The sequence below is a fragment of the Terrapene carolina genome, unplaced genomic scaffold (assembly GCF_002925995.2).
Source record: "Terrapene carolina triunguis isolate 2854851 unplaced genomic scaffold, T_m_triunguis-2.0 Scaffold113, whole genome shotgun sequence".
Classification (NCBI taxonomy): Eukaryota; Metazoa; Chordata; order Testudines; family Emydidae; genus Terrapene; species Terrapene triunguis.
The window spans coordinates 2,641,371-2,667,927 of record NW_020664464.1 but is presented as its reverse complement, the minus strand read 5'-3'; the positions used below and the strand labels follow the sequence as shown (position 1 = coordinate 2,667,927).

The window sequence follows — 26,557 nt, the reverse complement described above, 5'->3', positions numbered from 1 at the left end:
ATTATCACTTCAACAGTCTCTGAATCCAAGTGCTTAAATGACTTCCACCAGTTCACTGGTGTGACTTTCTTTAAAACGTCATAAGCAAACATATATTTCTTGAATGGTTCACCCTTAGTTCTGAAGTTGATTATAGTTGGCTTTATGGAGGGATGATTGCTGGATGTCCATGTCATAGACAACTCCTTCTTCGGCAGTTAAAGTTTGACCCTGGTACTGAGTATTGAGAATATTTGCAAGAAAATGAACTGGAGATAGTGCTTGTCCCATTGTAATGCTTGTAATTTAACTCTGTCATTGCATATTCCTCTTTTTAAGATCTCACTCAATTCCTTCCACATTTCAACAGCATCATCAATAAAACAGCTATTTCCCTGCATTTTGTTCAAGGCTACAGAAATAGGCTTCAGAGTACTTAGCATGTGTTCAACATTTCTCTTAAGCCCTTGAGAACTTTGGCTATGACAGTGCCATCTATTTTTTTTTTACGATTTTGTTCACAAACTGTCATCAGATTAGGCCAGTTCTTGATATAGTGCTCAAAACAGTCCACTACTGAGTTCCATCACATGTCTTGTGGGAGAGTTAGCTTGGTTCCTCCCACTTTTTTCAGAGAAGCTGCTGCAAAGTGGTTGTTACGGAAGTATTTTCCAATTTCAACAACGTTAACCTTTATTTCTGGAACACTGAAGTCTTTGGCTAGGAGGCGCATCAAATGAGGACTGCAACCGTATGTTATTAGCTTGGGACTCTCTTCTAAATAATTTCTTCTCCTCTTGGATACATTTGCAGCATTGTCTGTGACCAAGCTGCGTACTAGACATTTGGATTTTTTTTCACAGTTTGTTATAGCTTTTACTGCTACTTCTTGTAAGTATTCTGCTGTGTGTGCATTTCCTGATATATCAATTGTTTCTGTAAGGAAGACATTCCCTTCTTCTGTTGTCACATAAGCACATACAACAGGATCGTTGTGGACATTGCTCCACCTATCAAGACTCAGGTTAACAATTTCACCCTCTAGACCTTTTGCACACTGCTCAATTTCTCTTTCATACATTTTATCCAGCAATTTGCCTGCGACAGTTGCTCTGTTGGGTGGACTATATCCTGGTCTTAATGACTGAACCATGTTAATGAAGTGTGGGTTCTCAATCATACGGAAAGGAGAGTTTGTTGCATAAACAAGCCGGGCAATTTTTTCATCAATTATCTCTTTTTGTAATCTGCTGGTTCTTATCACAGACTTATCTATGGTTGTTTCTGGATGATGGAGATTTTTTTTTTCTTTTTGCTACAGGTGATATAATGTAGCTATGTGACATACATGATGTGACTGAAACACTATCATTGGCAGATAACTCTGAAACTATAGAAAATGATGGTGATCTTGAAGGTGGATAGTCTTCAGAATCCTGTATGTTGAGTACGGATTCTTCTAAGCAAAATAAGTCAATGCAGTTATTTAATTATTATTACCATACTGCTCATTTAGTATTACTCATTGCATTCACGGACACTCAGCACTACTTTAAAGGTGAAATTGTAAAAGGAAGGTCTGCCTATTTCAGCTATTTATTTTTAATCACAACTGCATCTAAAATGATAGTACCATAGAGTAATAACTCCTTTTTTTGAACAAACATGAGAATTCAAGAGTAGTCCAGAAGGAAGACAGGGAGTCCTTAAGAAAGAAGTATGAAATAAAGAAGTTTAACAACCTGAAGGTCCTGCATCTTCAGACCTGTTCCTTTCATCATCTTCAATGCAGCTTCCTCCTGAGAAGGAACACTTCTCATGATGTTGTTTTGTTCGGGCGACCAGGCCTTGTATTTCTTTGTTACACTGTTTGCATTTTGCACGCATGCCTGTCTTACCCATAGGTAGAGGAACTTCATTAAAATATTCCCCAACTGGATCTCTTTTACAGCCTGCTGCCATTATAGGTTTTCCCTTCTAGTGAGAGAACGGTATGGTAGATCTCAAATCAATGAAGGCCCCACTCAGAAAGATCTCAAGACTTCTAGAATTTGCTGCTCAAACAGTTTCACTTTTGTTTCTACTGTCCCTCCCTTCTCACATTTATCTCTAGACTTCTTCTCCTTGTCCAGATCTATTCCACCACCAACAATCTTCTATTCATTGAACTTTTTGAAACTTTGCACTCGTAGAGAGAGAGAGGTAAGGGATTGACTCTGTGTACATAAATTTGCAGAGGGACAATATGAGGTCTGTTATTTCTCCTCTATATTTTATTTATTTATTTATTTAAAAACATTTTTACTGTTAACAAACGTTATCTCTGGAGACACAAATCCACAGTTTGAGAACTGCAAAACTAAGCATCTCTGATGGTATCTTCTAGACTGACCACTGAGTCCCATTGGGTAGATAGAAAGATTAACCTAAATAATCTATACAGAAGCCCCTGGAACCCCATAAAACTGGGTCTCTAATCCATAAACTATTGAAACTCATTTACAAAATTTTTCTTAAACATTACATGAATATATTGTCTCATACTATAGAATTAGAATTTATAATCCCTATTCCATGATGAGAGATCTTTGAGCTATAATGTATCTTAATTAAAACTATCTTTAGATAGGTTTTTTCCTTAAAAAGCATTTTATCAACAAAATTCGATTTAAATTAAAAAAAATCCAAATTTTAAAAAATTTAAAAAATAATTGATTTTTATCCACCCTGAAGTAAATGGTATTCTGTTTTTGTTTAACAGCGCGATTAATCGTGATTAATTTTTTAATCGCTTCACAACCCTAACTATATATTTTTATTTTATTACAGTGCCATCTTTGAGTCAAGTTCTAAGTGTTATTTTTTTAAAGAAGTGTTATTAAAATAATGTAATAGACTATGGCTAGAGCCACAATATGGAAGTCTTATAGCAGAGAAAGTTCCTTTGTTTCCTTGTGAAATGTTTCCTTGTGACGACAAGTAGGTACAGAATAGCACGTGGCATGCTTTGTTGAGGAAAAGCCAGGAATAAACTGGCATGGTTTACTATGCTACCGAACCTTAAATAATGGATTGAGTTCTTTGGCAATCTAGCACACCTTTTTGTATGTCTGAATGTATAAATAGAAAACATATATTTTATAGGTTTTGAGTTTTTAGCATTTATGCATTGAAAAAATACCACCTAGCACTGTGGTCCCCAACCTTTTTCGTCTGGCAGGCGCCAGACGACGAGCCACGGAGAACCGTGGTGGCGGACGACCATCCGCCGAAATGCCGCCGACAAGCAGCAATGTCAATAGGCGTCGCCGCCGAAATGCCGCTGACAAGCAGCGTCATCCAGAGGCATCGCCGCCGAAAATCGGTGGCATTTCAGCGGCAATGACTCTGGATGACGCTGCTTGTCAGCGGCATTTCGGCAGATGCTCGTCTGCCGGCCAGCACGCGGGCGCACTTAGACACCCCGGCGGGTGCCATGGCGCCCACGGGTACCACATTGCGGACCCCTGACCTAGCTCATATAAATGCATTGCTTTAGTCATAAATGTTATGAATCAGTTCTTATCTAATGTTATTGCTTTGTTCAGGGATCATTTTCTTCATGTAATTTTTGAAAACTAAACAGCCTTTTCTTTTTCCCTTTGTTCATAGGATCTCTTTGTATTTAGACATGAACTTGCCTTGCTAAGGATATCGACCTTCATGGGCATAATAATGTTAGGTGGAATAAGTGGACTCTTTTACACTCAGCTAATGGGTATTTTCACTGTAAGTATTTCATTGTTTGATTTTTCAGATAGTTTATCAGTGTATTGTAACTCAACTATATATTTGCATACTGTCAGGCAGTATGGACCATATATAAAATAAAAATATATGAACAGAGGAACTGCTGTATTAGTAGTCCATCTTTGTCTGGCAGTACTCTGTAGGAGGGGAAGGTGTAAGAAACCCTTGTTTCCTGTAGCGGAACAGTTACGGAATAACCAACCCATAGGGGAAATATTTCCCTAATTTGCATCAGTTAGTGAATGGCTTTTGCCCTGATAAGGGTTTATATCATTATTTTTTTTCCTATTTAGTGTAACTCTGGATCTATAATGCAATAAAAGGTATGCAAATGTGTTACCCTTTTTTAAATTTTACAATATTTTTGGCCTCAGTTACACTTTGTGGCAGTGAGGCCATGAGTTAATTATACATGCTTGGTAGAAGAGACTTTTATTAAATGTTTAATAAAAGCATATATTTTGAAGTTTTCTATTGTTAAGTTTGCAGAATTGCAACAATTTCAAGATAAATTAGTTTGATATTTAAAGATCTGGAAAACCAGTATAAAACCTCTGGAAGGAAACTTTCAAACTAGAATGAGCATGAACACACAATATCTGCTTATAATAAGAAACCAAGCTTTGGTTGCTATGACATGGTTCTCTTTATATTAGAAATGAATAGTTGAAGAGGGAATCTTTTAATCTTGAGTATTTATAACTTTTTGAAGTGTTCCAGTGCTCAGATAAAGAGAAAATGTTAGTAAATTTGTGCTTGTGTACTTGAGTGCATCATTTGGCTTGCAGAATTTGATACTGGTAATGATGTGCAAGATGGAAAAAATGTAGCCAGACATTTAGATCCCAGAATAAGTTTGCAGAGGTTGTACTTAGAAAAACATGTTTTTCCTTCTCTTTCAAATCCTTCTTATTTCTTTTGGGAAACTAGTATGTCAACAAATATATATAAATTAAAAAACCCTATTTCACCATACTGCATTTGACTTCACTGAGTAACCAGGTAATCTTTTTACTGTATCTTGTTCTTTCACAGCCAAGTCCACATTGTTGTTTAGTTTGCCCCCTTTATTCCACTGACTGAAATCAGATTGGAAGGTCTTTTGAGTAAAGAGTTGGTGTGTTCTAATCTGTACTGTGGAGTGCCTAGCATGCTGTTGGGCACTATTGTAGAATAATAAATACTTGTAAACTGAGCAAATTTGATATGGAATGAGTAAAACACAAACTTATTTTTAAAAAGCTATTTTAATAAGTTAAGGGTAAAAATCCTGATAAGAGTTGTAGTTAGCAAGAGGCAATCGTTAAGCCAGGAAATTCAGAGCTGAGGCTAAATTTAAAAGAAACCCAAACATCTGAAAGTACAGGAAGTCACAGTTTAAGATATTTATGCTATATTACCGTCTGCCCCTTGGAGAGCTCTCTTGTGATTTACAGAGATGCACAGGAGTGAGTGTAAGTGGGATTGGCTAGTGCAGAGGCCTTTGGAGAGTGGTGCAGCAGAAGAGGCAGCATTCCTGCTCTTTTTCCAATGCTCTGTGCTGGATCCTCTGTGCAAATTGTGACTAGATGAGTTTAGCAAACTAAAGTTTCACTCTTCTTTCCCTTTTTTAGAAGGGATGCTAAAATCAGGTTTACAAAGAAAACTGAGTAACAAACTTAAATAATTCTGACCTGCTCCATAATCCAAACAAACTAGCACCTCTGCATAATACAATCTGCTAAAAAAAACTCAATCTTCATTATATAACTTTATAGAAACCAAAGCCAATAGTCCATGTTGGTTGTTGAGAAGGATAATGTAAGTGTGCTGAAATGATTAATTTTAATTTCATCTAAATAAGATTAAATATACAGATTTTTGAAAAAGCATCAGGAGGTTCTCAGTTGCTTTCATTGATTTTTATATCGAATATGATCAGATTATAAATTAATTTTTACTGCCAACCCTGCAAATTTATTATGGGATCTATAGTGTAGCGAGATTCTTACCTTCTTGTTTATCATCGCCAGAAATAAAGAATCAGGCCCTCAAACTAAACCCCTGCAACTTCATTGTCTTTATAGATTATGCCCACAATGATTCGGTGCAACTGCATTCTCTTTAATGGGTTTGCCTAGGTGTAACTGATTGGAACTTAATAAACAGTCCTGTTTAATGAGGCACAAATGGAATATAATTCAGAGCTCTCTTAGCTATGCCAGTTCTACAAGGCTAACAGGAGTAAAAACAACTAAAAACGTATTTTTGTCAATACACTGAGAAGAGAAACTCTGAATGAATACCATGGGCAGATGAATGAGATGGCACCTCATTATACTGCTCTTCATTATGGATTGAGCCTAATGTTATCTTAACTAGAACTTGTTGAAAAAACAGTAAATATTTCACAATTAAGAAAATTGGTTTTGCAAAATTAGATGGATTTGTACAAAAATTTTAAAAAATGACTAGCTCTAGTCATAAGAGAAACTTACAAGCCATTACAACGTATTGTATTTGATCTTCAGGTGCACCTGAGTGTCATTACTGAGTACCTCAAGGAGGGAGATGGAGGGGGAAAGAGGTGGCTTTCTGCCTCCTCCCTGTTATCCCTTCTCAAAATCCTGGAGTTAGCCAGGAGCTGATTTTTCTGCTCCTAATGCAAGTTAGAACAGTGTTAGTCCAAGATTGCCTGAGCACAACTCTGACCATGCTCCCTCTTCAATGCATAATTGAAGTACCTGAGATGTTTACAGTTTAAAGGAATTTTGTCTGAGCTTTCTTGCCCTTCCTGGAGATTTCCATGATCCTGCTGGCTTTTTGGTTAGCTTAGGTATAGATTCATAGACTCTAGGACTGGAAGGGACTTCGAGAGGTCATCGAGTCCAGTCCCCTGCCCTCATAGCAGGATCAAATACTGTCTAGACCATCCCTGATAGACATTTATCTAACCTACTCTTAAATATCTCCAGAGATGGAGATTCCACAACCTCCCTAGGCAATTTATTCCAATGTTTAACCATCCTGACAGTTAGGAACTTTTTCCTAATGTCCAACCTAAACCTCCCTTGCTGCAATTTAAGCCCATTGCTTCTTGTTCTATCCTTAGAGGCTAAGATGAACACGTTTTCTCCCTCCTCCTTATGACACCCTTTTAGATACCTGAAACCTGCTATCATGTCCCCTCTCAGTCTTCTTTTTTCCAAACTAAACAAACCCAATTCTATCAGCCTTCCTTCATAGGTCATGTTCTCTAGACCTTTAATCATTCTTGTTGCTCTTCTCTGGACCCTCTCCAATTTCTCCACATCTTTCTTGAAATGCGGTGCCCAGAACTGGACACAATACTCCAGCTGAGGCCTAACCAGCGCAGAGTAGAGCGGAAGAATGACTTCTCGTGTCTTGCTCACAACACACCTGTTAATGCATCCCAGAATCCCAGTATGAGGCATATCATTCTGTATTTCTACTACTCCCATATAAAATTTTTAATAGCTCCCATGTATTGCTTCCACTTCTTATGTCATGGGATTTTCTTTCTTGTTTTTTTATATACTTTCAACATTTCTTGAAATTTGTCTAGATTGCCAATGTGCTATAATGTCTTTTTTTTTTTATAGCATGCGAGTGGTATGTAGGAGCTTCTGAGTTGTAATCCCAGGTCTTGAACAAGTCACTTAGGCACACATTTCAAAAGTGTTCACTGATTTTCTTTCTCCATTTTTGATGCCCAACTTGAGAAAGCCAGATCCTTATATTCAGAGGGGTGAGCACCTGCAGTTCCCACTGAAGTTCTTGGGAGTTGCGGGTACCCAGCACCTCTGAGAATCAGGCTCCAGTTCTCTAAACTTTGTCTCAGTTTCTTTGGCATAATAGCTGCTTACCCAGCTCATAGGGGAGTCAAGGCTTGATTAGATAATCATTGTTAGGGCCCTACCAAATTCACGGCCATGAAATTCACGGACCGTGAAATCTGGTCTTTTGTGTGCTTTTACCCTATACTGTACAGATTTCATGGGGGAGACTAGCATTTCTCAAATTGCAGGTTCTGACCCAAAAGGTAATTGCAGGGGGGTCAAAAGGTTATTGTAGGGGCAGGGGCATGGTATTGCTACCCTTACTTCTGTGCTGCCTTCAGAGCTGGGTGGCCAGAGAGTGGCGGCACGTGGCCAGAGAGCAGCGGTGGTTGGCCGGGCACCCACCAGCAGAAGCGCAGAAGTAAGAGTGGCAATACAATACCATACCATGCCACCCCTTACTTCTCACTGCTGCCTTCAGAGCTTGGTGGCCAGAGTATGGCGGCTGCTGACTGAGGGCCCAGCTCTGCAGGCAGCAGCGCAGAAGTAAGAGTGGCAATACCATACCATGTCATCCTTAATTCTATGCTGTTGCTGGTGGTGGCTCTGCCTTCAGTGCTGGGCTCCCGGCCAGCAGCCACCGCTCTCCAGCTGCCCAGCTCTGAAGGCAGCACCATTGCCAGCAGCAGCGCAGAAGTAAGGGTAGCAGTACCGCAACCCCCTGCTACAATAACCTTGTGCCCCCCCCCCCCCCCAGCTTCTTTTTGGATCAGGACCTCTACAATTACAACACCATGAAATTTCAGATTTAAATAGCTGAAACTATGAAATTTACTATTTTTAGAATTCTGTGCCTGTGAAATGGCCTGTGAATTTGGTAGGGCTCTAATCATTGTATAATGAGTGGAAAGTGCTATGTAAGTGTTAAATTACACAACTATTGCTTCTGACTTAGTCTGTGTTAGTATAGATTATATATAAGTGTAGAAAACCTATTTTAAAGCTTCAAGTTACATATTTCGTGTGTAATTTCTATTGGCTCCCAAAAATAACCATCCCGTTTAGCTCTGCCTAAGGTCTGGCACTCTGAAAAACATTGTAATTTTTCTTTTTCATACTTGCTGTACTCTTAGTTATCTGGTTTCCAAAGTAGTTTTTTTTCATTCAGCACTCAAAACTCTGATATTTAATAGTTTCTTAGAGCAAACAACAAGCATATCTACTTAGCTTATCTTTCCAATCACCTTCCCCCCTCCCATCTCAAAATGTACATTTTCATTTTTGTTCCTCTCTCAAGTCTTAGGCCTACAAACAATTTTTGTACTGCCTGAACTATTTTGGTTAGGGGGTGGATTTTTGACCAAAATAGTTACATCGATACAACTCCTAGTGTGGATGTAAATATCAGTATAAAGATCCTCTTTTTTTTGGTGTGATTTATTCCCCTTCCCTTACAGGAATAAGCTACATTGGTATAAGCACTTTTATACACTGTAAATGCACCCACACTAGGAGGTTGTACTGCTTTTAACTATAGTGGTATAGTTAAAGTGGTACAATTTTTCTTTGTAGACAAGCCCTGAGTCCATCTGCTCATATTGCTAGAATCTTTTAGACCATATTTAAAGAAACAGCTGGTATGCCTGTACACTTCAAGTCTGGAAACTGCTTTAATAATATCTGTCTCTTCAGTTTAATTGTTTGTAGTATGAGCAGATTTCTTAAAAGACCATGCTGTGCATTCTTTTAGTTTCTTAACTTTACACCCTGGTAGAAGGTGAGAGGAGTTTGAGAGCTGGACACTAAAAATGGCATAGTATTCTGGGGGGAACACTGGGTACATCTACATGGGGATAAAAGCCCACGGCATGGCCATAGTCAACTGACTCAGGATCACAGGGCTTGGGCTGCTGGGCTAAAAAAAAGTCTGTGTAGATGTTTGGGCTTGGGCTGCAAAGGTAGAGGGTCTCAGAACTTAGACTGTAACCTGAGCCCAAACATCTGCACAGCAATTTTTCAGCCCTGCGAGCCCAAGTCAGCTGACCCGTGCCAGCTGCTGGTTTTTTATCCCTGTGTAGACATACTCACTGAGGGCAATGGAGACCCCAAAGGGAGCATTTTCTGTAGTGTACATTTCCTTGGATAACTGTGCAATGGTAAAATGAAGAGTTGCTAAACCCCAGCTGTCTCAACATTTTCCTATCACCAGCCATATAAACAAAAAGAAAAAGAAACATAGCTCAGAGCTGACACTTGTAGTGTGGAGCTGAAAGTAAGAGCAATGAGACTTGTGTGTGTGAGTGAATACCAGAAAAGACCTAGTTTTAAGGTGGTACAAGGGGAGTGACAAGAAGTAAATAAATATAATTGAAAGAGAAAATGTAGTATGAATGTCAGAGCTTTTTATTTACTTCATGTACATTACTATATGACTCATTATTATTGAACCTGAAGCGAGGAAGCAGATACAGTACTGTACAAAGTAAAAAATTAAGAAATACTTTAAAAAAGCATTGCATTCTATGTGTATTTTTTAAACTGCACTTATTTTGAACTCCAGTTTTTGCACTACCAGCACTTCTCATTACACATCCATCTTTACTTGTGACTTTGCACCTTTTATGTAAGACTTCTAAAAATAAAATAAGAAAATAAATACAAATACCAAATATGGTATGCTATTTTAAATCATGATTTAGATGATTATTTTTAATGTATCATGTACCTCTCTTTTTCATTGTTTTTAAATTGCTTCAGAACTATAAGGTGTTCAATCTGCTAACTTTTGTTAAGGCTGTTACTTTTTGGATGTGTGGGGTTTCTTCTTATCAGGCTTTGTAGTGATCTTTATTTTGTTGGCAGCCGTCTGCTTGAAGTGATTGGCTACTTCTCTCTTTCATTCATTTTGAGATATATAAACAAACAAACACACACACAAGGAAAATCCCATCTTCCCGTGGTTGGTGGAAGGTAACAGGATAATCGCTTCAGCAGTGATCCTCTGATGTCATAGTGGGAGGCCAGTAAAAGCGGATTATCTGTGACCCAGATAAAATAATTAGAAATTACTTGGACACTTACACATAACGGATCTACTAATCTCATTTCCAAAGTTAAAAAAGATCTGTCTCGCAACATAACACTACCAGATGTTTCAGTTGAACTACATCCTTTGCAGAGACTAATCTGAACCCTAATTTTAAAGGATTACCTTTGATTGTTTTTATTTAAAATACTAAACGGGATGTGTTTTCGTTTTTCCGTATGTTCTTACAAATGATTAATATAGAATTAAAGGATTTTTGTTCAGTTTTTTCAGCGCAGCCCAGCAATTTCATGTCTTTCTGTATTACATAATATATCTGTATTACACAGATGATATGTTGTTTTCCATGTTAGCTATTTATGATTTCATTAATATTTCTGTAGTCTTTGAGCTACATACTGGATAGATTACCATAGTTCTGATAAATATAGTGTGATCTCTGCTAAATGTTGATGCTTATATTATTCTAAATTGAGGGGACAGTGACTTTAGTAATTTGATTAATGCTGCCAGGGTTTCCTGTTAATTAATTCTTTAAACAGTGTACAGTGATATGCCAGTATCATTGAACATCAATACAGTGTGGATGGGGTAGAGATGTTTTCTCTTTATTTACTCTGGAAAGGGCTGGAAGAGAAAATATTTTAGCACCTGTGTTGAATAGCTTGGTCTGTTCTTTGTGATGCCTTGACCATCCATCTAACTTCTTGTCCTTTATAAGCATTTTAATGTGATCATTTAAGTTAACTACTGTATTATGTGTTGTTACAGTACATCTCCTTTTCATCACCAAGTGGCAAATGGCTTTCAGCACCTGCTTTTTGTTGGTTGTTGTAAACAGTGAACTTCTGAAAATAACTTGTAAATTCTTATATATCAGTATTTGACCTGTTTTGACGAACACTTGCCTTGACAAGTTAAGAAGGACATTGTTCATTTAGTCAGATTTGTTTTTCTTTTAAAAAGAAAACTTGTTTTTATGTTCCTTTTTTTCTCTTTGTGTTTTTGTTTGATTGTTTTAATTTCCATTACTTAGAGAAATGAAGAAAAAGTTGAATTTATCCAAATGAATTTTGTGTAGTATTGTTGTCCCCTTTGGGGATTTTACTTGTCTCCTTGGGGAACTTTTTTATTTAGGAGACTAATATTTTATTTAACAATGCATGGTAATTGAAAAATTTAAACTGAAAAATATACAAAAAAAAAATAAAAAATTAGATCATCAGATAAAATCCCTGCATTTTTGTTGTATAAACAGTGACTCTGATCATCATTCTCATGATGAAGTATATAAAGAATACTACATTTACATAATTAAAACTATGCTGTAAATGAGGAATAAATACACTCAAAATACTTAATTGCAGTTTTGCTATTCTTTCCCCTCTTTGCAATTTTGATCCACTACTTTTTAATGTACATCACACTTTTTTTATGCTATCATCAATAGACAAATGATATCACCTAACATTCTTTTTGTCTCAAAAATTAAGTATCTTATAATTACAAATATTTGCAATCATATGTTTAATCAGATAATCTATTAAATACTGTTTTGATTAGTCAAATAATGAGGGCTTTACCTATTTTTCAAACACACCAGAAATGTAATCAAAGGACTATAAATCCTTGTAATTAAGTTTACCAAAGCAACAATCGGGGCCAGAGTTGGAAATCAGTATTTTAAGGCAATTGCCTGTACCTGGATAGAATAAAATAGAAAATGATCATGGTATTTTGTGTGTGTATGTATGTATGTATGTATGTATGTATGTACTGGAAAAATAGAAAATGATTAGAAAATATATTCAGGCAACATTCTGTCCATCTGTCTCTCCCTTTTATTCCCTCCCCCCCACTTTTCTGCCTTCTCTACCCCCATCCAAATATAGGTATATCTACCCTTAGAAAGTTGCATAAAGCTCTGGAAATTAAACTGTAGAAAGCAATCATGCATAGTCCTTGAATGGAGGTTAGTAGACTAGATCATCTAAGAGGTCTTTTCCATTTATAAATTATTATTCTCTTACCTGCTAAACCCTTTATTGTATTTTTTCTACAAATGTGGTCTATATTTATTTCAAATATTTATCATCCTACTCTATCTTTGAAGCATTTTGTCTTCCAAGTAATATAAAAAACACAACTTTATTTAAAAATTATGATTGAAATCATCCAATCCCTTTTATGACGTGGTCTAAAACATAAGGAGTAAATTTGTTTTACACTCTGCATCTTCACAAATTTACGTATGAAAAATAATCAGAGCCCCACCTATCTCACCAGTTATCATTTTTGTTTAGCCCAACCTAAACTGCAAAATGAGTAATAAATATTTTTATTTAAATAAGTAACATACAGTATTGCTAAAGGGAATTGATGGCATTATTTTTTAAAGTATAATTTGCAGTTGTAACAAATTCTGCAAATTAGAATATTGTAGAAAACTTCTTATTCTCTTCATGGAAATAAACACAGAAGTTAAAATAATACCGTTAGGCAATTGCAGTAAGAAATCATTTTTGTATCTAAGATACTTAAATGCTTTTCTGAATGGAAGAGTAAATAAAACTGAGACACTAAAATAAGCAACCATAATAATAAAGCAAAGTGTGACCTCTTACAAAGCTCAGGATTTTTATTAGAATATTTAATTTTCTGTCAAATTATACATCAGATCATTTAGATAGCAGCTTCTTTGGGAGAAAGGAGAGTAGTAGTCAGATTTGCTTTGCTAAACCTTGCTCTCTGAACGTTGCTTGTGGTGGTAATGATGAGGATTAAGGGAAATGGTAAATTTCATAGTGTCATATAATTATGCACATATCTGCCTCTAAAACACCACAAACTTGGAAATAGATTGGACAATTGCTCTTGATCTTTTCATATTATCCTCTCCAGTTACCATGAGTTCCCAAAATTGTTGTCAGATGCTTTCTTTTCATCACATCACTTTCTTAGGTATCTGACAAATTGGGCAGGAAATACATAATCTGCCAAAAAATCTGTTTAGTCAAATTCATCAAGGCACTGAGGAGAATTGGGTTATTTCCCCAGAGGTAGCAGAATGCAACTTTCTTTTTCATCTCTCACACAGAGAAATCTTTAATCAAAGAAAGATGGGGGGGGGAGGGGAAGGGGAATAGAACAACTAAACTGGACCCAGATTATTCAAATAATTTCCAGGCTAGGTTTAACAAATAAACCAAAAACAAACAAAAAAAACCTAATCACATACATTTAATTACATCAAAATTCTAGATTAAAAATAATTTTAAAATATGTTGGCCAAAAGTAAAATCATAATCAGATTGATAACCTAAATACAATATGGCCAGCCTTGTTGTCTGAGCAAACAGTAAATAGAAACATTAATTTAAAAATATTTAGCATTTCTTATGAAATGTTGGTATTTGATACTTCACAAGGGCTCACCTGTCATTTCCATATGCACAGTGAAAGGATGGTAGACAGATGAAAGAAATAAGACTGATGTTTTGTTCAAGTACTAAGGTACAGCAGTATGCTTTCTTGTATTCTGAGATAACAGCTATGGCTGCAAGTTCAGAAGGGCCACTAAGGTTTTTTTCCTCTTTCTTCTTAATTGCTCTCTCCTTCTACATTGCAATGCACTGAAGAGTTGGAAACGATGTACTGTGCAGATATGACAGTATGCTTGCGTTCATTATAATTCAGGTATTAAGTAGAGCTCTATTGATTAGACATCACTTCTGCTAACCACATGAAAGTAATTGAACAAGAGATTTCTGCTCCATGCTTCAGAGTTAGTCCTGAGAATTACAAATTGGTGTTTGTCGATTGGAAGACTCAAATCTACGGTGTAAGCAAATGGAAAATATTCTTTCAGTATGTTTGTTCCATCATAAGTTAGTTCACGATGATTCCATTTTATTGCACAATTTGTTGCCCGGTGCACATTATCTTTTCTTTTAATGCTTTTCTTCAAGTAGTCAGTTATATTAAGTAAAAAAGTATCTTTATGAAAGATGTATTCCTCTTAGCAGGCATTCACCCAGGTGGGTTCATTTTTCAAGTGCTTCTTTAAATTGGTCTGCAGGATTCACTCAGCTCTCATTGATATCTCTTCATCCCTCTCATAACAGCCTTAGTCATTGCAGCATCTTATTTTCCTTGGAGATAGCAGGCAAGCTGCTCTTTCAGACTTGTTGCCAAAAAAAGAAGACACTCAGCACCTCACCACCAGAGACTGAATGCATCACCTGTGCTTTGTCCCTTGCTTCAGCTCTTAAAATTATAAACTAACTGTAGCTTTTCTACTTATTTCCTTGAGATTTCTTTTCATTTCACACTAATCTAATCTTGAATTCTTTTGCTTGATTTAGTGATCCTTATAACTCTTCTGTTTCTAAATAACCACATGCACACTAATTCTAATGACAATAGGTGGTTTTGGAGTGCGGAGGACCAGATTGTTGAGTTGGTCAGATGCTGATTAATCATGTTTTTCTGTGTGCAGTTGTAACTTTTATTTATTCTTCGAGGAGTGTCCCTGTAGGTGCTCCACTTCAGGTGTTTTAGCGCCCTGCGCTTGTAATCTGAGATTTGTAGTAGCAGTGTCCTGGCTGGTCGCACACGCGGCAGCAATCTCGCATCACCTTGGAGCAGTTACCTAGTGTGCGCAGCCAACCTGTCCCCCAGTTCTTTCTCTACCGCCTTTGGCTTGAGTCGGAGCGACAGCAGTGCCTCTTAACCTTGGATAGCTCAGTAGTTTTCTATTGAGCCGTATTAGCCTTTTCATTTCATTATTTACCCTCTATTTTATAGTTTACTTAAAACCTTAAAAAAAAAAAATCTGTTAGCTGTCCTGTGACAAATCCCCTCCCCGTCTCCCATGTGGGTCTCCGGCTTCGAAAGTCAACAAGAAGAGGGAAATGAATATGGGCGTATCCTCCTTCTTTCTCAAAACAAGTATCCTCTGAGGCAGGGATATACACCCCTCGCCACTCCTCCCCTAAGCCAGGGCCCTCTCCGCATCACACATCCGCTGATATGTGAGGCTGGCAGGCTCAAGCATGGGTACCACCTCCTAGGACTTTTCCATCCAACTGGCATATGGGATCCAGATAGGGCCCGAGCCTCAGGCCCCTCCAATCTACCAAGGTCTAGAACAACGCAATCCCCTTCAACACCTGCCCCAGCTCCCTCAGAGACGCAGGAGGAGGAGATAGAGGAGCCCAAGGACACACCTGAGGGTGATACCCTGCCACCTACCCACATTTCATCTTCGTTGCTGGACGAAACAATAATGCCAAACCCCTCCTCCTCCCCCCCGCCCCCCACTTCAGGGGATGATTTCAAATCCTTCCAGGATCTATTCACAAGGGTAGCTGAATTCCTGGACATTTCCTTAGCAGAGCTACCAGAGACTCAATACAAGCTTACAGACATCCTCCAGGCATCTCCTTCAGCAAAAATTGCACTGCCTATTAATGCTGCCATAATGGACCCTGCAAAATTAATCTGGCAGACACCTGCCAGTCCCACCTTCGTGTAAGAGATCTGACTAGAAGTATTATGTGCCAGCAAAAGAGGCTGAGTTTTTTGTTCACTCACCCTGCACCGAACTCACTGGTGGTAGTCTAGAACCACCCCTTATGATAAGGACTGGCAAAGGCTAAACCTTTTTGGGTGGAAAACCTACTCCTCAGCTACGCTCCAATTTCGCATAGCTAATTATTCAGCCTTAATATCCAAATACATGCACAACCTGTTCACTAAAATGTCAACTTTTATTGAACTTTTACCAGATGACAAAAAAGAACAATATAAGACTAACATCTCCAAAGGGGGTCTCATCGCCAGGATGGCCCTACAGGCCTCTCTTAACTCTGCAGACAAGGCAGCACGCTCCATTGCTACGTCTATGGTCATACATTGGGCATCCTGGCTCCACCTTTCTGGGTTCCCTAGGGAGGTCCAGGCCACAGTCAAGGACTTTACCCGTCAAGGGTCAGAAATTGGTTGCGGAAAACGCAGATGTGTCTTTACATACCCTGAAGGATTCCAGGGCCACCTTAAAAACCCTGGGTATCTATGTTCCTGCGAACAAAAAGAAACAGGGCTGATTTTACAGCCAGCAATTCCAAACTGCCCCGTACACCAAGCCTCAAAGACAGTATGACCAATGCCGTAAACAAAGACAGACGAGATGCCAGCAGAGCCAAGACCAGCCTTCCACATCTCAACCATCTACTTCCAGGCAATCATTTTGAAGCTTCGGTCGAGGGCATGAGACCTCTACATTCTTTGATCCCGGAACTAAACCCGATCTCCAGCCCATTTGGAGATCATCTGTCACCATACTACCCAGTCTGGAACCCCATCACTACAGACAAATGGATTCTGGAAATTATCCAGAAGAGTTACTCAACCCCTTCATCTCTATTTCATCTACAACCCCCCTTCTCCATCCCTCTTCAGAGACCCCTTTCACGAGCCCCTTTTACAACAGGAAATTAACCACCTTCCACTGGTGCCGTGGAACCAGTACTAGCTCAACATGGGGGAGAAGGTTTTATTCCCATTATTTTCTCACTCAGAAAAAGACCAGCGGCTGGAGACATCCTGGATTTACAAAAACTCAACAAATTTGTGAGAAAGCAACATTTCAAAATGGTGACTCTATCCACAATAATTCTGGCATTAGAGAAAGGAGACTGGCTCTCAGCTCTCGACCTTCAAGACGCTTACGTTCATGTTATCATTCCTGCAGTTCACCCTGGGGCACCAACATTTCCAATACAGAGTGCTCCCCTTCAGCCTGTCAACTGCTCCAAGGGTCTTTTCCAAGGTTCTCGCCATTGTTGCAGCTCACCTCCGCAAATAAGGGATGATGATTTTTCCATACCTAAACGACTGTTTTTTAAGGGCACCAACACAATGGGCAGCACTAAATGCCACGCAAACCATGATAACCCTCTTTACGTATTTCGGACTACAGATACATGCGCAGAAGTCCACCAGGTTCCTGTCCATTAACTGGAATGTATAGGTGCCTATCTCGATTGCCTCACCGCAACAGCAAGGTTACCCCAACAGCACTTCCTCATCTTAATCAGTTTGATTACAACGATCATGGACAGTCCACAAACGTCCACCAGAACGTGCTTACAACTTCTGGTGCACATGGCTGCGTTAACGTTCATCATAAAGTATTCCAGTCTACACATGAGATACCGTCTGGCTTCGCACCGTCTACATACCACACAAACATTCTCTCAACAGACGTCTCGCTGTGCCCTGCAGGGTAAAGGACTCGCTTACATGGTGGACACAATCACAAAACGTCTGCTCAGGTGTCCCCTTTCAACAGAAAGCTCCTACTACAACTATCACTATGGACGCCTCCCTTGTGGGATGGGGAGCTCGTTTATGTGACAACACGATCCAGGGTCGCTGGTCTCCATTGGAATGCAACCTGCACATAAACATACTGGAATTAAGGGCTGTCAGAAATGCATGCGAGCACTTCCTTCCTTTAATCCAAAACATGACCATCAAGATCCTTACGGACAATATCGCATACATGTTCTATATAAACCGCCAAGGGAGAGTGCGATCATATCCTCCGTGCACAGAGGCAATACGTCTCTGGAATTGGTGCATCCCCAACAACATAGACATTTCAGCATCTTCAACCAGGATGTCAGAACACGACAGCAGACCAACTGAGCAGAGACTTCTCACAAATTCACAAGTGGAAGGTGGATCATGCAACTCTGAGTCATATTCAACTTATAGGGGTTCCCCATTATAGATCTATTCGCAACAGCTCAGAATGCAAAGGGCCCACAATACTGCTCCGGAGCTGGACTGGGATGCCACTCCTTGGGCGACGCTCTCCTCATAAAATAGGAAGCACCACTAATGTATGCATTCCCTCCAATTCCACTTCTGAGTCAGCTCATGCAGGACAAATACAAGGTCATGCTCATCGCACCCACATAGCCCCGACAAACTTGGTTCCCATACTTGAGACAGATGGCAGTGAAACCACCTCAAACCCTTGTAATGATACCTCACTTTCTGACGCAGTACTCAGGATGCATCCATCACCCCAACCTAGCCCTTCTCTGTCTCAAAGCCTGGTTACTCCATGGCTAACGGGGGTCAACAAAGACTATTCTGAGGAGGTGAAAGACATACTGTTGAACAGTTGCAGACTAAGCACACAAAAAACATACACACAGAAGTGGACACGATTCTGCATTTGGTGCCACGATGAACATATTTCTTTACAGTCAGACCCACTACCCAGCATCCTAGACTATATACTGGGCCTTAAAAAATCGGGGTTATCCAACAGCTCCATCAGAGTACACCATCACCTCATTCCATGACAAGGTGGACAGAGTCACTTTCTTTGCTCACCCAACCCCTAAACGCTTTCTAAAAGGCATAGAAAACACTTATTCCACACTAAAAGACCCTACTCCTATGTAGGATCTTAACCTTGTTCTGCACAGTCTCATGGGGAAACAGTTTGAACCCCTAGCAACCTGATCTGTTACACTTATTCATGAAGCTGGCCTTCCTCATTGCTATCACTTTGGCAAGAAGGTTGGGAGAATTAGGTGCCCGAATGGCACACCCACCTTATACCACATTTTTCAAATATAAAGTGATCTTATGGTCACATGCCAAATTCATACCCCAGGTAGCCTCTTCTTTTCATCTAAATCAGCCCATATATTTACTCGTATTTTTCCTGAAACTGCATGTAGACCGCAGGAAGGCCTCATTTCACACTCTATACATTCGCATAGCACTAGCTTTCTACCTAGAAAGGACAAAAACGTTCAGAAAGTAATCTCGACTATTTCTCTCTATCACAGAACATTCCAAGGGTCAATTCATTTTGAAACAGAGACTATCTAAATGGATATCGGGCTGTATCCATTCATGTTACCAAAACAGCCATCTACCAGCTTCTGTTGAGCGTTATCAACATTGCCACGTGGTCTTTCTCAATAATGTACACATCATGGACATTTGCAAAGCATCTGCCCATACCTTTACGAAACACTGTGCGTTAGAATAGCAATCAGCTACAGACGCTCAGTTTGGACTCATGATGCTATCTACCATCAGTGAACCAACTCCGAAGCCCCTCCCCTCCACTGAGGTGCCCTGCTCAACAGTCACCTAATGTGGAGCACCCACAGGGACACTCCTCAAAGAAGAAGAGAAGGTTACTCACCTTGTGCAGTAACTGAGGTTCTTCGAGATGGTTGTCCCTGTGGGTGCTCCACTACCCCCCTCCTCCCCTATACTTCGGAGTTTCATGCCGATCCTCTGGGGAAGAGAAGAAACTGGGGGACAGTTGGCTGTGCATGCTAGGTAACCACTCCGAGCAGCGCGAGATGGCTGCCGTGTGTGCGTGGCCAACCGGGGCACTGCTACTACAAATCTCCAATTACAAGCGCAAGGCGCCAAAGCACTTAAAGTGGAGCACCCACGGACAACCATCTCAAAGAACCTCAGTTACTGCACCAGGTGAATAACGTCTCATTTTTCTTGAAGGCAGATGTTAAGAGGACTGTATTAATTATGCCACACTTGTGCTACTTTTAGAGTTATTTGAATTAGTTGGAAATCAGTACCAAAAGTAGCTCTTAAGAATATTATTAGTATTTCCAGTACTCAAAGCTGGTCATCATACAGATAACCAAAGCCTCTTAGGTTGAACAGAATACTAACATTGAACAAACCAATGCTTTGCATTAGAAGCATAATAAACAGAGTGACAGTATTCTGAGCCATAGTCCTTTGGTGAGGTGATTCAGCAGAATGTTGGTTATTCTGTTCATTTGGCACCTGAAATAAGTTGACATTGGTGGGAGCTATTGGGTGGTCAGTCCTTGAAAAGTAATTCACTTATTTAGGCTCCTAAATAAAGACTTGGGGTGTGTATACAGTGCAGTTAGACACCCATGGCTGGCCCGTGCCAGCTGACTCGGGCTTGCGAGGCTCAGGCTGCAGGGTGGTTTAATTGTGGTGTAGACATTCTGGCTCAGGCTGAAGCCCGAGCTGTTGGAACCTCTAATCTCGCAGGTTCCTAGAGCACTCCAGCCAAAGCCCAGATGTCTACACTGCAATTAAATTGTCCCGCAGCCTGAGCCCTGTGAGCCCAAGTCAGCTGGCATGGAGCAGCCGCAGGTTTTTAATTGCAGTATAGGCAAACCGTTAGGGGCCTAAGTTTGAAAAATACAATTTAATTCATTTTCATTGTTTTGTTTGAAAAACTGATTTGTTGTTTGAGGGGTGGAGGTTGGGGAAAGCAGATAAAAAGAGCAGTAGAAATAGTGCTTCTGCTCTGAATCAAGGAAGTAAGAGTAAGTGCCTGATGAATGTGTCAAAGAATCTTCTTACTAAGTGTTTTGTCAAACCTACGGTTTCTTTCTTCATTTGATATCATGGAGCCTGATAACTATATCCATGGTAAATAAAAAAATCACTAGTTCAATAAGATTTTAGACTTCTTTTTCTAAGAAGTTTATACTGGTGAAAACTTTAAAACAGATGCCTTCTGTCCTGTTTCCATTCCTCTCCCTCAAAAAAGAAAACAAAACAAAAACCAGTCAGGTTTAAATCAGTCAGACATTCATCATCTTTCATTGGTTCATTACTTTTCCAACTATATTTTTTGCTTATTTAATAGCTATGGCCTGTAGCCATATCACCCCAAGCTGTGATCTCAGATACAAAGAGCTAAGCACAGTCAGCCGGAATCAGCAATTGGATAGGAGACTACTAGGGAAAGCTTAGATACAGCAGGAAGTGATATTGGTGATTCAGTGGATGGCACTCTTTCCTCTGAGCTATACAGAATTAATGGATGTGATATTAAAGGCCTTTATGCTGCTGAAGGTGCATTATTTAAGATGAGACTTAGACATAGTAAGTCCTGCCCATATGTGGTAATTACAGTTCCCCCCGACCCTTTTTGGTGGAGTAAAGCACTCTAGACACCTGGTCATATTGTAACTTGAGGAAATTTCATTCTGCCTTCTTATGTTTCCATACTGCATTTTCCTTTGAAATATTATTCTCTTCTTTCTGCCCTAAACTAGTATGCTCTGTTGCTGTTTGTTGTTAAACCATTGCCACATTTCACCCCAAGAGATGGGTAAAATGGTTACTTTGAAGCATTTGTACAATCAGTACGCCTTGTAAAGTGCTTTGGTTTCTATCTAGATGAAAGATGCTATGTAAATGTGAGATCATTCATATTGGTGTCTAAATAAGGTCTTCCTTCTTCCTTGTCTGATTCTGTACTGAAGTCATAGTAGTGAAATTTGTGCTATCCCATTCATTTCCACAGCAAAAAATTGGGTCCAAAACATTTTTTGACCTGATTGAAGCGTGAAGCAGAATAGGAAACTGGAATGTGAACAAGAACCAGTTTATTCCATAACACACAAAATTAATTTCAAAGCGATTACAGAAAATTATGGGCAAAAAGACATTATTTTGGTTCATTCCAGTGTGCAGGTCTGTCTTTAAAGGATTTTTACTGTGGCAGCTTTGCCTTTCCTCACAGCAGGACAGAATTTGTACTTTGGAAAATAGCATTCCTTCCTGAAATATGGTATTTCTTCCTGATGTTCCAGGATATTATTAACGGGATTTGCATCCTTTCACCCTCGAATCATTGGTTCGAATTGGAACTGTCAGCTGTGAGGAGGAAGGAGGATATTTGTGTTTCAGCTGCCTAAGAAGCAAACTGAAAAAATGCCCATTGTGTCCTTCCTCCCCAAGCATGGCTGCTGAGTTTCTTAGGTTGCTGTGAAGTTTCACTTTCATGTGAAAAGGTAAATTGGTTGACTTTCAAGTGAAAGTAATTTTCAAATTGGCCCAGCTGATTGGAAGCCATGCTGGGGGAGGGAAGCAGCAGAGGGGACTTGGTTTCTTAAGTTCAGCCGCCAGTGCTTCTCAAGCAGCTGAACTTCAAAGGGGAACTCTCCTTTCCTCCCATTCCCTTCAGCCTACTCACAGCTCTTCAGAAGTGGTTGAGCTGCTTTAAATTCTGAAAAGGTATCCCACAAAGCATTCTGTGCTTCCAATTCAGTTGATGTAAATTGAAAACATTAGCAGGTGGACTTCAGAATTTTTCATTCTGGGGAGAGAGATGGCCACCTGCATTCACTGCCTTTCCAGCTAAAATCTTAGTATTTTTAAATGCGTGGAAGGAGGTCTATAATCTTTTCCCCTCTTCCTATTTGACCCTTTCACTTATGTAAAGGATGTAATGGGTTATGAGAGAGACAGTTTAGATTATCATTCCATAGGTGTTGATGCTTTAACAATGAAAAAGCCCTGCCAGACTGTAGACTCAGTCAAAAAGCACAACCGCTCAATCAGAATTTTGCTTTCAGCAGTCAGTGTCCAAAGTGATAAATATTATGATTTTCAGATAAGTACAAAAAATGTTAATGGGTCGACAATGTAAAAGAACATACTACAAAGCTAGATTATACTAATACACATTTGGAATGTTATTTTTGGAAACAAAAGTGCTAGTATGACGCCTCAAAGCTTTAATAAATAGGTATTGATTATGTGAGGAGAAAGGGAGGGAGAGGTTTGAGCTACCAGCTTGTCCCACAGCAGCACCATCCATTCTGAAATTGTCTAATTAGTCACTGGTTTTAAAAGTGGCTTTATTTTTGGTACTATCAAGAGGATGATTTCTAGAACTGAAACGTCTTTGCAACTATAAAGAGAGCTTTAATTTAAAATGAAAACATTGATGTGAACTTACTGGAGCATCATGTGGTAGCAATGTGTACTTGGTGCCTCTCAGTTGAAAGCTCTCAAACTGCTTGCCAAACTAAAATTCAAGCATCTGTAGAGTTCACAATAATAGAAGATGGAATTTTGGCTAAAGACAGAGAGAGACAAAACCACTATTCAAGAAAATGGAATCTTCACTGGCTACCCAGGTAGAAGGGACAGACCCTTTGTTTCATCCAAAAAGTAGTATATAATCTGACAGACACATTATGTACCTGACTAAATTAATCATTAACAGAGAAACATATCAAACTGCCTTCAAAAAATTAATTTTTGAGTTATTACATTTTGGATCAAATGGTCTAAATTATTCTGGGATATAATGAACCATGTTTATCCCTTCAAAAGTACTATAATGTTGCTTGAGTTTAAAACTGAAGTACCACTGACTTCTAAAATAATGGTTTTCATTTATGACATACACCTTGGGAATATGAACACATAAAAGTACAACCATTGGAAGCATTTAAAGATGTATTTGGAAATGCTGTGAGCTAAAACAAATTGCTTATCAATTAAAGCACTTTGTCAAATGAAGCAAACAATATTGGTTTTGAAAGTTAATCATGAATTTTATTATAAGTTATAGAAGGGGTTCATCTTCACTTTAGAAACAGTTAAGATGTTCTTCAATTTTATTCTCTTTAATTTTAGCGAAATCACGTTTATCTACAGCAGTTACCTAGAGATCACTGAAACTGTATTAATATACTCTTGGTGGCACTGTTCACATTACAATATTTGTGAAAGTAAATATTTAAAAACTACTTAATCTGCTTTTGGAAGTACTTCTGCTGGTGGTGACATTTTAATAAATTGTGGTAGAAATTTATTTTGTCCCTGTGATAATCTTTTGTGTGACAACTCCACATTCGTTATACAGGTGACTGTATAAAGTATGACAGAAGTGTGCTTTTCGGAAAGGTATTGTTCTTTGTGCATATTATTTTAAAATGTCCTCTGGATAAATAACATTTTGATTAATTTAGCTATAGTAAGGTTCTAATCTGTTTGTTAGCATTCGATAGTGTGCCCCATTTTAAAAATCTACACAGAAAACAGTTTTTCTGCATGATAATTTATCAGGCTGAATAAAACTGCTCTGCATGAAATTTTACAGTGGCTTGATATTAGTATGGGGTATAGCTCTATGTAATCCTACTAGATTTTCTCCAAAAGAATCTACATTAAGGGTCAGTTCCTTCTTTCTTTATATACTTTAATGATAACATTTTTGCAATTTAGGTATGTGAGGAAATATTTTCTAATAATGTTTTCTTTCCCACAATAGGATACAACAAGTATAGAAAAAATGTCAAACTGTTGTGAAGAAATGTAAGTACAACATAAAGAACTAGTAAAGTTTAAAAACTGTATGTGTATGAAAGAAAACTGAAGGCACTGGTAATAGTTTTTGCATGCTACCATGCTTTTGTTTCTTTTCTGTAGCAGTAGTTCACTATTTTTATACTTGTTTTTATATAAAATAGCTACAGATTATTCTTCTTCCCTGCCTATCTAAAGCAAGCAAAACTATATTTTGTCTCTAAAGCACAGATCAAAAGACACTTGCTACTGTGTTGTTGACATGTATTTAATTGCTCCCAAGAAATTTCCTCCCCTTCAGAAGTTGCCTGTAGTTGATTGATTGACACAGATTCAGTTTCTCCTATCCAAAGTTAAATCTCAGCTGCATGTCATAATGAAAGAAAAGCTGTATTTGTGATGCTGGGACACAATTCATCAGAGTCCAGTAATGGATCCCCAGCCAATCTATATTGTTCTAGCTGACTGAAGTGCACCATGGGAGTGCTGTCTTTCACTAATAATGCTGTCTTCTGTAGATCGAGGCCCCGAAAGCCATGGCAGCAGACCTTCTCAGAAGTTTTTGGCACTCGCTGGAAGATCCTGTGGTTTATTCCTTTCAGGCAGAGGCAACCACTGCGAATTCCCTACCACTTTGCCAATCATGTCTAAACAGATGGATGGTGGGCACAGATGGGTCCTCCATGCTGGAAGTGTGTAACAGGTTTTATGATAATAGAACTATGACAGTCTTCAAGTCAATTAAAATCCACCCACCAATCTTAGACATCATAATGTGCCCCAGGCTTTATTTTAATAGTGATCTTGATTCTGTTGTGGGATTAGTACTAGTTCTAAGTTTAAGTTTAAGGCATATTTACTTTCAAATTATTTTTCCAGAGGAAATTCTTGTGTGTTTGAGGTTAATAACAAAAACATAAATGATTGAGATACAATGTTACCCAATTTTGTTTTGATACTGGATATTTTGATTTTTTTTTTTTTAAGGAAACACTGAAGTTTACATAGATTAATAGACTTCAAACAAAGTGTCTCATTTTACATTTAATTTTTTAGTATTTTTTATCAGTAGATTTATCTAGATTATGTAAAGGTCTTTTTCTGCTAATTGTGTTTAAAATTCTCTAATGTCGTCTTTTATTTATGATGCATGATATTAATCATGCAGTACAGCACTGGAAAAAGGTGGTATTTTAACAGAAGCAGACTTTTTCCTAAACTTTTTCCAGAAGTTTTTTTAATATATAAAGGGAGATCTTATATCTTATATTCTCACTTTTGTAAAAATGTAGTCTTAATACAATAAGTTATTGTCCCTGTGTCAGTAAAAGCTATGAGAGCAAACACCCTAGGGCAAACTATGCAGATATAAAGCATGTTTTTCCCTTTTCTCCACATAGATTTCCTTGTAACTTGCAATAATTCCACATATAATCCATATGGTACGAATATTAGAGTACATACACTTTAAAAATGCAGGTTTAATCAGTCAATATAAGGTATCATGTATGAATATACAAAGTAGTGTGTGGTCACTAAAGTTATACTTAACATTTTGTTTTGGTTAGTCACTACTAGAACTAGAATTAGGATTACTTTTCAGGTGTTTATGTATAATGGGCAATGTGTATGGAATATACTTCTTTAGTATTTTATTTATATGTAAATATTGATGTTATAGACAAGCATTAATTTCTATGTAAACAGGGTAATTGAACTGCACTAACTTCCTCTTGTGTATTTTGTGGACAGGAGACCATTTTGCTCTTTTTCTGGGATAGGAGGGTTGCTTCTTATTAGA

General features: G+C 38.5%; 1 protein-coding gene across 1 annotated transcript in view; it reads left to right on the top strand.

Annotated features, from left to right (window-relative positions):
* Window positions 1-25,434, top strand: part of ZDHHC21 (zinc finger DHHC-type containing 21) — a 50,328-nt gene extending 24,894 nt beyond the window's left edge. The window contains exons 5-7 of the mRNA XM_024211091.1: window positions 3,631-3,747; window positions 24,722-24,765; window positions 25,275-25,434. Of these exons, the coding sequence (XP_024066859.1) occupies window positions 3,631-3,747; window positions 24,722-24,765; window positions 25,275-25,407 (294 nt within the window). The 3' untranslated portion in view covers window positions 25,408-25,434. The remainder of the gene's footprint in view (window positions 1-3,630; window positions 3,748-24,721; window positions 24,766-25,274) is intronic.
* The last annotated feature ends 1,123 nt before the right edge of the window (window positions 25,435-26,557 follow it).